At 48.9% G+C, this 13,514-nt stretch overlaps 1 protein-coding gene across 2 annotated transcripts in view; it reads right to left on the bottom strand.

Annotated features, from left to right (window-relative positions):
- LOC119162992 (carboxypeptidase M-like) overlaps positions 1-13,514 on the bottom strand; it is a 1,476,599-nt gene that overhangs the window by 323,261 nt on the left and 1,139,824 nt on the right. For both annotated transcript variants that reach the window (XM_075882656.1, XM_075882657.1), the window contains one exon: positions 5,321-5,497. In XM_075882656.1, the coding sequence (XP_075738771.1) occupies positions 5,321-5,497 (177 nt within the window). The remainder of the gene's footprint in view (positions 1-5,320; positions 5,498-13,514) is intronic.

Here is a 13,514-nt window from a genome sequence, read left to right as displayed (position 1 = left end):
CCAGAGTATTGAATAAGTAAATAAAGTAAATAAATACAGTACTCCCATTTGGTTTGTGTTTTGCTCCCGCTGCCTTCCAGAGGATGATGAACACTGTGCTCTCCGGCCTCAAATGGCAGTCACGCCTTGTCTATCTTGATGACGTAGTAATTTTTTCCACTAGGTTCTAGCAGCACGTACAGAGATTTAGAACGGTACTGCACGCTATTCGCACGGTTGCACTTATGATCAAACCCGAAAAGTGCCACTTTGGATTCCGTGAGCTTCGGTTTCTCGACCACATCACCAGTTATCACGGTGTCCGCCCAAACCCGGATAAGATGACTGCGGTTGCTAATTTCCCTTGGCCAAGAGACAAAATGGCTACGCGATGTTTCCTGGGGCTTTGTGCTTACTATAGGCGCATCATTGAAAACTAATCCAAGATTGCGGAACCACTGAGATTACGATGGAAGGTGCACCATTTATCCGACAGGAAGAGCAAGAAGACGCTTTCTCTGAGATGCGACGGCATTTGCAGTCACCTTTTATACTCGCTCATTTTGATGAAGATGCCAAAACAGACATTCATACAGACGCTAGCAACGTTGGCCTCGGTGCTATTTTTGTTCAGTGGCAGAACGGAGAATGAAAAGTTAATGCTTAAGCAAGCCACACTCTGTCGAAAGCTGAGTATAATTATTCAGCTACAGAAAAGGAATGTCTCACAGTTATATGGGCCGTCAGTAAGTTCCGCTAATATTTATACCACTTTGACCACTCTGAGCCTTCAGTGACCATAATTCATTGTGTTGGCTTGCGGACCTCACGGATCCTTCCGGAAGACTTGCTTGATGGAGCCTGCGTCTACAGAAATATGACATCACCGTAGTCTCCAAGTCTCGCCACAAACACCATGACGCGGATTGCTTGTCACGAGCACCAGTCCAGACCTCATCTCCCGAAGAGGAACAAGTTTCCGCATTTCTTGGAGCTGTGAATGCGTCGGAGATAGCTCATGATCAGCGAATGGATCCAGAATTACTTCTGCTGATTCAATACTTAGAGGGGCTGTAAGTCGAAGTACCGCAAGTTTTCGCCCGCGGACCACGTTCCTACGTAGTTTGAAACAACGTTCTCTACAAGAGAAACTTCGAACACACTGGTGAAACGTTCCTGCTTCTGATACCATCGTCACTGTGAGTGGAAATTTTAGAAGCGTGTCATGGTGATCCATCAACAAGTCTTTTGAGCATTAGTAGGATTTCGGCAAGAATTCGCCGGAGACATTATTGGGCAAAATTGATGGATTCCGTACAGTACTATGCCAGATCATGCCGAGAATGCCAAAGACGCAAATGCCACCCCTAAAGCCAGCAAGTCTTTTGAAAACGATAGAACCACCGATAATCCCCGATAGAACCACCGATAGTTCCAATTGAGCAGGTCAGAATAGATATGTTAGGACCATTTCGTAGGTAATTGTTCGGGAAGCGCTGGATAGTTGTAGGAACCGACTACTTGACCCGGTATGCCGAGACGTAAACTCTAACAAAAGGAATGGCAAATAAAGTGGCTCAGTTTTTTGTGACCAAGATAGTGCTGTGACATAGCGCACCTAAAGTACTTATAACTGACAAAGGAACGGCGTTCACTGCCAGGCTAGTACAGTCTGTCATAAAACTAACGCACACCGGCCACAGAACAACTACAGCATACTATCCGCAAACTAACGGGTTATTTCAAAAGCTGAACAGGACGCTTGCTGACATGATCGCGATGTATGTTGACGTCGAGCATCGGACTGGCAACACCACATTACCGTACGCTACATTTGCATACAATACTGCAGTACCAGAGACAACCAACTTTACGCCATTTCAACTTGTTTATGGTCGGGTAGTAATAACGACATCAGACGTGATGCTACATGTCAACAGCACGAATGAAGAGGACCACGACATCAGCGAATACGTAAAAAGGGCACAAGAGGCGCGACAACTAGCATGGAACCGCATCATTCAATAGCAGGATGTCAACGCGCACTGTCGCAATCTAAGAAAGGGACGTTCAGTACTCCCCTGGAGACCAAGTATGGGTCTGGACGCCTATACGTGCACGTGGCCTATCAGAAAAGCTTATGCGGCGCTATTTTGGCCCTTACAGGGCTCTTCGTCAGCTAGGCCCGTTAAATTACGAAGTGATCCCTGAAGATCAAGTGTTCACAACACGACGCAGGGATCTGGCGGAAGTTGTACATTTAATAAGGATGAAAAGATACTACGACAGGAACTGAACAAGTGAACTGACTCACGTCAGCTAACACAAGGAGAAGTTCTATTGCTTAGAAACTGTCAGACGGCTGTACGCATTGGGGCGATGCGTGCTTGGAGGGGGACTAATGCCACAGTTTCACATTCGCAGAAGACGCGTGGCACAGTTTGCGTTCGTAAAAGCAGCCACACAAATAGCAAGAAAGCCACGCCATGGAACGCCATCTTGCACGCGACACGATGCTAAGCCACGGGTCGGGCACGAGACTCGAGGTGAAGAAGAAGATACCGACGAAGTTGGAGTCAGCAAGCAAGGGACATTTTGGCTGACCATTCAGTTTTGAGTTTACTGGCACAGGTTCGCCTTAAATAAATACTTCGTATAGTACCGGATGCTATATTTATTGGTAACAACATTAACTTTAAGTATGCTTACTCTGTTTATACTCGGTGGCGACGACACAACTGGCTCAAGTGTATCGGGTAGGGCTGTTCTGGATGCTGTGTACTTCACCAAATTTTCAAATCTGTGAAAATTCACACAAACATTAGACAGCACTCTGGAAACTTACCGAGTCAGTTTACGGTCTGCACACATCCCGAGGCCTCATTTTGAGCACATGACTTGAGCCGCGGAGCTAATAGGTACGCAGCCGCAGTTTTTCCAGCATGTATTAGAAGCATTATCGCAACCGTATTGAGCATAAGGGTCGCCGAGATCACTCTGGTGATTCGCATTCATAACTTCGGCCCAATTATATGTGAAAGTTTACCATAGCGATTCATGGATATGTATTTTACGCCGCGCATTTGCATATCGTACCTTAGAGCTTTTGCTTAATTGTGTCTGTCGACCTTGATTAGTTAACAAACTAACATCTACACGTTGGACGTGTACTGCCGAGACGATGATGGCATTTCGCTAAGTCAACAAATTAAAATGAATGTACAGGCGTGCTGTAGACTGCCACGACGGTGATATTTCGCAAGTGTCACCACCGTTAAGACACCCCATATTTTGATTAGGGTATTGAAACTAAAGCTTCACGTCAGCAACACGCATATGTTCGCTGCAACTTGCTCTGTTGTGACCGCCGCTTGTAGACATGCGAAAAGCGCTCAGACGCGCCGTGCTCCGAGGCAGCTTTTGCACCTGCTGCACCAGTTGTCACGTGATCATAGATGGTGTTAGCGCGCTTTTGGCTGGGCCAGCTGGGCGTAGTCTACGCGCCACCACGTATCCACAACAAACTGACATATAACAATGGCGCATATACCTTGTTTACAAATGTAGAATAGCTCGATAGATCGCAGCCTCCTGAAGCCGTCCCATGCAAAAGGCCTCAACAAGAATGACACGCGTGACGTCACGACTGCACGACTGACAGTGAGATTCAGCATGCCCCTCCCCCGATGGCCTATCATCTTTAGGTTTCATTGTTATATTGGCCGTGGTATTGTCACTAGGCCATGATGTGCAAGAAGAGAAGATGCTCGAATGTTCAAATGAAACTGTTTATTCAATCGAACTTCTGGCCAGGAAACTGAAGGTCAGATTACAACAACACACGGCTACTGATAGCGGCGAACACTGCGTCGGCCACGGAGGAAGGAAAAAGGTAAGGAGAGGGCATGCCCAGCCGGCGCAGGGCGTAAAAAGTGTGGTGGAAATGACATCATGGCGGCCATATTCAGACGGCACAATGGCGGCGTTGCTATGGTTACGTGTTGAGCAGTGGAGCTGGTTTAGCAGTGAGCGGCCGCGGCTGGCGGCGGAATGTCTGCCTCCCCAGGTCTCGTTCTGAGCTGTGGCGGACAATATCTGTGCTCTGCGCCGCGTTATTGGTTACGCAGTGTTCTCCTGGCTGTTACATTACTCTTAGCAACGTTTACAAATCCCTTTGTCCATCACGGGGTTTCAACAGTGCGTAGAACAAGTGCATATCCATGTGTCGTGCGGCGGATGACGCGGATGAAGCAGTTAGTGTTCAGCGAAATGGCGTTGGGCACCATGACGAAGCTGAATGACGACGAACGCCTTGCAGGTCAGTGGCGGTTGAGCAGTGCTCCTGCTTGTGACAATGGACGACGCTGTTGAGCCCAGCAAGACGCCGTGAGGACCATGTGCACATACGTAGTTTCGTGTTGTGTGTGTACAGTAACAACTTGCATGTGCGTATTAAAACACCTTTTCTGTTCCGCTTGGTACACTCTCCACCAGCATTGCATGTAATCTCAACGTAACAGCAACCACGTTCAACTGTCACTAGCACCGTGCTCAGTCACCACGGTCGCAGAATGCTGACGCCGGTGATTTTCACGCGGAACACGGACACAGTGGCAGGACGCTGCGTCGGCCGCGTGGCGGAATGCAACCGTAGAAGGCGCACGACCGATCGTGTTGTCTGTACAGTTGCTGAATTAATGACGTGAAAGCACTCGCCGTTGTCAGTGCATCTAGCGCGCGTTCTCTCGTAGTTGCTTCGTTGTCGGCGAGCTGTTATTCCCTGTTATTACTCGGACGAAGCGATTTCGTTGAAGCTGTCCCGCTGGCTCTGAGTGATGAGCTCAGTTCCATTAGTTTCCGATCGTCACTACACACGCGCTGCGCAGCCCACGTGCTTTCCGAGCCGGAGAGGGAGTCGCGCCTTCTGCTTCGCATTCATATGTAAACAAGAGAGGAGAATTTGCCTACTCAATATGGCCGACTTCCGGCTTCATCGCGGCTTCACAACGAGTGACGTCAGGGCCTCTCCTTACCTTTTCCTTCCTCCGTGGCGTCGGCGATCAAGTGACAAGCGGTGAAGCACGTCGGCATCTGTACGCGTGGCGTCAAACATTCTAGCGTAATGGCTGGCGGCCGCGAAGGTTACAAAATAAGCTGTAATGTCCGCGAAGTAGTCGTAATCTTAACAAAACAATCTAATATAATCGTGATTCTTCTGGAACAATGAGGTGCAGTTTGCGTTGAGCATTCCAGACAAGCTTTGTGGTCAAAAACCGAATGAAACTTAAGTGTGAATAACAAATGCGCATGGCAGTATGAGGTTTCTATCGCAGCGTCTGACCTCTGTCTGCCATGCGCAGAAGCTTGAGGAGGGGCCCGCGAGTCTGGTCGAAGTGGCCTTGCAAGGACCGTGGCTCTTCGTACTTGCAGCAGCCGATGAACACGCTGAGCGGCAGCGACCCCTCGTAGGCGTACGCGTAGTCAGCCAGGCTACCGCTGATGCGTGAGAAAGAGGCACCTGTACAGGAAGATCGAGGCATAATAATCGTCCCGATACCACTATATAATTACGAGGGTAGTGGAGGGGTCCAGAAATTTTGACCATCTGGTGTTCTTTAACGTGCACCCAAATCTGAAGCACACGGGCTACGAATATTTCTGCCTCCATTGAGCATTCATGCCTCCACCAACAGCTTCTACCTCGCCGCAGTGGTCTAGTGGCTAAGGTACTGGGCTGCTGACCTGCAGGTCGCGGGACTGAATTCCAGCTGCAGCGGCTGCATTTTCAATGGAGGCGTAAATGTTGTTTTGCCGTGTGCTAAGTTTTCGGTGCACGTTAAAGAACCCCTGGTGGTTAAAATTTCCAGCACCATCCAGTGCGGCGTGTCTCATAATGTGGTTTTGGGACGTTAAACCCCACATATCAATGAACCAATAGTTTTTACGTGGGGATCTTTAGTACGGCATCTTATTGGCGCCGGCTGCTGCCTGGGTTCGTCAAACCAAGGCCTTTTGGGCCTGAAGGCTAAAACAACCAAGCAGGGTCATCACCCTCTCATCTCGATAAGGCTGGGTTCAGGGGGTACCGCAGGGTTGCAGGGGCAGGCGCGTACCCTTTGGTAGATGTCCGAAGACCTCTCCCCACAGTGCTAGCAGCTGCCGGAAAAGGCGGCATTGAAATGTTTGAGGGCTGCCGGGCACGGCATAGTGTTCGCGAAGAGTTGGAGCTGCTTTACTCAGGGTCTTGCATGGGCGTGTATAAAGTTTAAGTGTGCGTCTCTCAAAACGGACGCGATAAGAAAGACTGACGTTCTCGATGCTTATTGCTCGTAGACACACTTTTAAGACGATAGCGGAAAAGAGTTCCTTCCATCGATACGCCGGCGTCGGCGGCGTCGTCGTCGTAGATTGTGAGCGAAAAGTCATCACCTTGTGCGTGACCGAAAATTGTCAAATATTCAAATAAAACAAAATGTGCAGTCTGAGTAAGGTTCGAATGGGGTCTCATGCATGCGAAGCGGGTGTTTTACCACAGAGCCATGCGTCTGCTTGGTAATGCAGTGAAAGTAAATTTACAAACACAGGCATCCTGCATGGATGCTTCACAATGCAACATGAAATATTGTGGTTAATGCATGGTACAAGCGTACATTGCAATTGGGCGTCAGAAGCGCTGATTCCATTAACATCCTGGCTTACAGCGGGCCACTCAATAAAAAAAAACACGCACACGTTACTGCACCTTTTCTCTTGAAGCCACGTAGTGGGTGCATAGCAGTATCTGAAATATTTCACGTGCACAATCGCTTGTAGTTCAAAGCGAGCTACCCAATACACAGGATGCAGCCAAAGCTTCATTGACACAAGCCATTTTGAACTCGGTATGTCCTAGGGACAACATATCGTTATCGCGTTCAACTCTTGCAGGAGAAGCTCCAGATCTTTGAAATATAAGTGATAATAAGCATATCTGTAGACAAAAGTGCACTTTAGCAGGTACAAAAAATTAGCAAAAGAGTGTTGCCCAACGTATCATCTTTCAGAATTTTTACATTGTGTTGGCTTGCGCTAATGCACCACAGCGCGTTGGTGAGCACGCTTTTATTTAACGTATATATGATATCGAGGATTCCACCAAAGCCATTATAATTTTACCTCACGACCAGGTGAGGATTTATCCAATTCTAGCGGTGGCCGTATGGCCTATGATCACGCTGAGTCGAGCCTTGTCGGCCTTGTCCGTAGTGGGACGAGCTTTCGCAAAGAGGCTACACGCCTGCGTGCATTTGTGATTGAGGTCTGTATGGAGCTCCGCATCCTCTACACACATGGTCTTTGAGGTTGGGGCAGGCATACATGCGATGCCCGACACGTTCGCAATGATGGCACACGTCGATCTGCTTTCTGTAGAACGTGCACCTCAACATGGCACTCCTGCAGTACACCCACGTTGAAACAGGGCTATGGTCGAATGCGATGGTGACCGACGCAATTGCTCCGTCTTTTGGCCGCCAAGGTGGTCAGATTCTTCTTGTTGACGATATTAAGGTGAATGGCTTCGGCGTGTTCGTCGAGGAGAATACCTCGTAGACCCTCTTGACTGTATAGTCGGCTGCAGTCAGGTAAGCCCGTATCTCGAACCGGTGTTCGGCGAGCTGAAAGCTGGCAAGTCGGTGGTACCATTCAACATTAGAAGAACGAGGTGTACTCACAACGATGATGTCGTTTCCTCGGGGCGCCATCCTGCTTCGTAGGAGATCTCAGTAGGTAAAATGTCAGCTCCTTAAAGTTGCACTTCCATAGCGGCTTGTGGAAAATCGACACGCAGCCGTGACTGTGGCACACTAGGTGTCCGGAACACACCTCAGCTTGGCGTCACAGAGGCCTCAACAAAAAGTTCCATAAAATGGCAAAAAGGCAGTCCCAACCTTGACACAAAACATCGCTAGACTTCGGGGAAAATGCAGAAGACAATGGTGTGAAAATAACACGGATATTCTACCTGAATGCTGCGAATTAATTTACGAAAGACGGAGCAGATTTGAAACGCGTCCGCTGTCTTCAACGCTTGTAGCGTTTTCTTGTTTGGAAAAGCATTGTCATCCGCCATGGCAAACCAGAGGTCCTTATGACCGACAGTGGCATGGTAGACCCCACGCAGCCAAACCTACGCGTGTGCCACACCGGTGCATGACAGCATTGATTGATTGATATGTGGGGTTTAACGTCCCAAAAACCACCATATGATTATGAGAGACGCCGTAGTGGAGGGCTCCGGAAATTTCGACCACCTGGGGTTCTTTAACGTGCACCCAAATCTGAGCACACGGTGCATGACAGCATACAACCCCCAGAAAAATGACCCCACGGAACGTTTGAATTACAACTCACCCACATACTTTCTATGTATGTCGATGTTCGGACAAGACTTGGGTCAAAATTCTACCTTACATCACGTTCGCGTACAACACCACACCACACAATTCAACGCAGACGACTCCTTTCAAGCATGTCTACGGCTGCTCAGTCATGAGCTTGCTGTATGCGATGTTGCCCTACATCGACGACAGGGGAATATATGCTGATGTCGCCGGTTTCCTTCCACGTGCCGAAGAGCCTGCCAGCTTGCTCGAACGCGCACAAGAGCAGCAGCACATAGGCGCCCGACTCTTCTACATATAGTGACGATATGAAGAGAACACACCCGATGATCGCGTTATCGCATAAACACCTATTCGCCATCTTGGGCTCAGTGAGAAGCTCATACGCCGGTATTTTAGACCTTACTGAGTAACCCTAGGGTTATTAAGTTCCCTAGGGTTACTAGGGTCCTCGAGCCATAGGGTTATCTAGTAACCCTAGGGCTCGGGCCACTGGTATATGAGACTGTCCCTGAAGGAGTGACACAGCCTCAAACGGCGGCATGCGTGACCTGAAATAGTTCACGTCCTGGGCCTCAAAAAGTTCTTTCAGCGCTGGTGGACTGAAAGAAATTTTCATCCCTTGTACCTTGACGTATCTAGCAATAATTTTCTGGTTTGTTTCTATTGATGGTGTACTCTGAAACGTACACAATGTACGCATCTATGTAGCTCTCTGAAATATACACCATCTACGCATCTTGCCCTTCATTGCCGGCAGTGCGGCTGCGCAGCTGACTTCAACAATACCGCTGTGGTGATGCTGCATAGAGAGCAGTGCACGCTTGAAATTGATGAAGCGTATGAAATCATAAAAGCAAGAGAGAGGTGCTTGAGCTAGCCTCCAATCGCTCTCACAGATGCATACATTTTGTATGTACAGCAAACATGAATACGTGCTTAGTGGTGGGGTTGTCAAGGTTTTTTCATGCCTACATATTTGCGTATGTATAACACGTTCTTCCTAATAAACTTTCAGTTGCTAGATAGCGCTTGTGTCGCGCACTGTCTTGTGGTTTTTCTGCTATCTTGTACGCTGATCGTGATAAATCTCGGGAAAGTTCACGTCCGCGGAAGTCGTTATTGATCATATGCTTTCCTACGAAAACTAAACGTGTACAAGTGTACACACAAGTGGGAATATGTTAATTAACACATTGTTACAATGCCAGTGCGCACCTTTGTGCTCGACTTCCACTGTTTTTTGGGCTTAAGCAAGTGTTTCAGTCCTCAAAGTGTGAATTTCTTGTTACTGCTTTGTTTTGATACTCTTTCTTTCTGTTCCATAATGCTCACTCCTCCTGCTTCTGATACACCGAATCGATCCTTTGCTTGCTTAGCTCGCTCATCAATTTGTCAAGTGTTTAGTTTTCATTTTATGATGCCATGTCTGTTTTACTCAACAATTTCTGTTTATTATATGCCTCAAAAAGTATCGATCATAATTTTGTGAATAACTTCCCTCATTGAGCTATTTAATTATTCACTGGATGTTAGTATAAATCCCTCGTTTTGTAGTGAAGACAAGAACAGGACGAATGGCACGAGCAAGAAAGCCCATTATAAATCGCAGCACTAAACTCGAGCTCGCTTGCCCGGATTTTGACTGCTTGCCGCCCACCACTCCTCAATGCTTCAGGTTTAATGTTCGTTGATGTTCCCTGATGTCCAGCGTCAAGAAACCACGTCACATTTGGTGGAGGTACATGAATTCCCTGTACCAACTCAGCCATTTGCTCCCGGAAGTTCCCCACGCTTCGTGAGCCCGTTACCGTCATGGCAAAAGAGATCCCTTCCTAGCCTGGACACTCAGTCGTCCACGTCACTTGCGGTGCCGTGTATCGCCAGCGAGAGCCGCCCATCTTCACCGCGTCCGCGGCCTCGGATGTAAGTGATTGGCTATCGAAGTACGAGTGTACTAGTGCCAGTAATAAGAGGGATGACCAAATGAAGCTTGGGTACGTCAAGCTTTATCTTACCAACATGGCGTATTTGTGGTATAGACACCAGACTGAACTTTCCACTTGATTTGTCGTCAAGACTTCCATTACCGTCGTCTTCGGTCGGCCATCGGCTTGCGAACTTCAGGTAGAGCAGCGATTGCGTCAATGGGTGCAGCTACCCGGTGAGAACAGTTCACAAGCTACTTTGAAGATGTACTAAACCTCTGCAACCATGTCAAGTCCACCATGGCTGAAGAGGAGAAAATTAAGCACATCCTCATGGGCATCGAGGACACCTTTCAGTTGCTGCTCGCAAAGAACCAACCCACTGTCGCAGTACGGACGCCCATGTGTCAGAGTTTCGAAGAGTTGCATCGGCAGCGCTCGATCGCACGCTGAACCCGCACATGCTCGACGGAATATCCAGGTTGCAGCTTACTGCTCTCCATACCGATCAGCAGCCACTGCTATCCACCATCAAGAACATCATCCGTGAGGAGGTAGTGCGTCAGGTTTTATTGCTCCCTCTTACGAACGCACCGGCACTGACCTTGGCCCCTGAATGCAGCACTTCATTCGCAACCATAACACGTAGGCAATACCTCCTATGTCACAGCAACCACCCGTATCCTCAGCACTTACGCTGCCATCGCCTCTCAGCCCCCTAAGCAGCTGCCTCTCTAAGCCCTCATCTCTGAGCCCGTCTCTTCACCGCTTACTTACACTGCCATCCCCTCTAGGCCACCACACCAGCCTTTAACCTATGCCTACCCTGTGATGTCGAACCCTGCCTCACCACCGACCACGAACTCTGCACCACCGCTTCCCTACGCCGGGCCATCGCCTCTGTTAAACCTCCGCTCAGACGCGTGGCGAACGCTGGACAACAGGCCCATCTGCTTCACCCACGGTGTCTCTGGCCACGTCACTCGCCAGTGCCACAACTACCTACCTTTTTTTTTCAACGCAATGGCCATGCCCGACCACTCGTCGCCAAGCACACCACCGACTCCTTTCTCGGGTAACTGCTCCTCCTCCTCCAGTACCCGATCCCATCTCCTCGATGACGCTCTCTGTCTCCATGAAACTTCACTACGCTACAGGTGAGGAAAACCGATTTTTTCAGCTCCGGTGGCAAAAGCTGCAGGCAAGTCGAACTGCCTAAGGCCTTCATGTGTTTCGTCGCAAAGTGCTATCGAGGTTCATGTCAAAGGAACCACCGCCATAGCGCTTATTGACCCAAGAGCCATTATTTTTGTCATCTCTGAGGCACGGTGCTGCAAGTTAAAGAAGATGACTACGTCGTTGTCAGGACTAATGCTATGTACTGCCAGCTCCCAGTGCATTGCGCCGTCAGCTGTAAGCACAGCGCGGATCACCATTCAAGACGCCCTCTACATAATCGAGTTTTTCGCGCTACCGTCCTGGTCCTACGACATTATTCTCGGGCGGCACTTACTCTCAAGCCATATCACCATCATTGACTGCTCTCGCGCAGAATTTGCTCTTACGCTCTCGCAGACCTTTTCTTCAGGAGATCTTCCTCCTCACAAACTTGTCGCAGAGGACACAGATAATGACCTCTAACCCTGGGCCTTTGTGCCCGTAACGCGTACGACTGTTGCAGATGGGGCAGCACTCTTCGCTCTGTCAAAAGTCTTCCTCTGTCACCGCGGCTTACAACTGCAATTTGCACTACTCTCAGTTAAATCTGCTGCGACGATGATGCCCACTGCCTACTCACTCACGTCTGCCGTGATGTTGCTTCGAGAGTAATCTGTGGGGCGTATACAAAGCGCCAACTTCTTCAATTCTCTGCACATCGCCGAGGACGCACCGTACCTTCAGCTAAACGCCATAAAGTCACCAGTTCCGACGTCTTCATCCCTAGATAAGTTTCAACCTTTAATAGCCAACGACCTACCACCATCGCGTCACAGCGACCTTCTCGCTTTTCTGCATGGCTTGCTCTCATCTTTTGATCGCGCCCCACTAACCTTGGGCCGCACGAGGAGCGTCACTCACCATTCCGACACCGCTTCCCATGCTGCGTTACGTCAACGACCCTATCGAGTTCTCGCGGCGGAGCGCAAGAATAATAACGGACAAATAAACGACGCGCTTCAACGCGACGTGATTCAGCCTTCTCAAAACCCCGGTCCCTTTCCTGTCGTCTTTGTGCGTAAGAAGGATGGAACCATAGGATTCTGTGTCGACTATTGCCGCCTCAATAAGATAGCCCGGAAGAATCTGTACCGCCTTCCGTGCACCGATGATGCTCTTGACTGCTTACAAAGCGCAGAATATTTCTCTTCCATACATTTAAGCTGAGGGCATTGGCAAGTACCGGTGTCTGACACTGATCGTTCGAATACCTCTTTCGTCATGCCTGATGGACTTAACGAATGTAACGTCATGCCGTTCGGACTGTGCAGTGTCCCAGCTACATTAGAATGGATGGTGGACAACGTTCTTCGCGGCTACAAGTTTAACACCTTCTTTTGCTACCTGGACGGTGGTGGTGGTGGTGGTGTTGCAGCAGGCGGGGTTAGCCTGGCCTGTATGGCCGTAAATTGTTCCGCCTAAGCATCTCCTGAATTTGGAAATTGTCACCACGGGTCAGACAGCCCAGTGTCTCGTAGGAAGACCAACAAAATTCATTGCACGTTCCTCCTAGTTGCCGTGGGTCCTTCAGGAAAGATGACGTCATCAACTGTCCGGTGCCTATGACAGCCTTTTCGCAAGGTGCGGATCATCCCTGCTCTTTGCACATTAAACAGTGGGCAAAGCCAAATGAAATGTTCAATATTCCCGATGTCACCACAGAAGGCACAGAACGGGGAAGCGTATCTCCCAGTCTTGAATTACCAGGCCGGGGAGTATGCGGAGCCGGTTCTTATGCGGTACAACAGCGTCGCTTGTTCACGAGAAAGTCCATGAATTACACATGCTTGGTGTGGAAACTTGTAGATCGCCTTGAAATGATTGTGTATCACATCTTGGTTGTTCTGGTAAGTCTTCGAAGTTCTTACTTTAGGAACAGATGAACGTGCTTCGCATGCAAAGGCATCAGCCTTTTCATTGCTTTCAATGCCAACGTGGGATAGGATTCACTGGAACTTTATATTAAAACTCTTGCCATTTAGGTGTTTGATTAGTGCCAGAGATTGCC

This window comes from Rhipicephalus microplus, unplaced genomic scaffold (assembly GCF_043290135.1).
Source record: "Rhipicephalus microplus isolate Deutch F79 unplaced genomic scaffold, USDA_Rmic scaffold_13, whole genome shotgun sequence".
In the NCBI taxonomy this organism is placed as follows: domain Eukaryota; kingdom Metazoa; phylum Arthropoda; class Arachnida; order Ixodida; family Ixodidae; genus Rhipicephalus; species Rhipicephalus microplus.
Note: the sequence above shows the minus strand (reverse complement) of the source record. Positions and strands in the feature narration are given on the sequence as shown.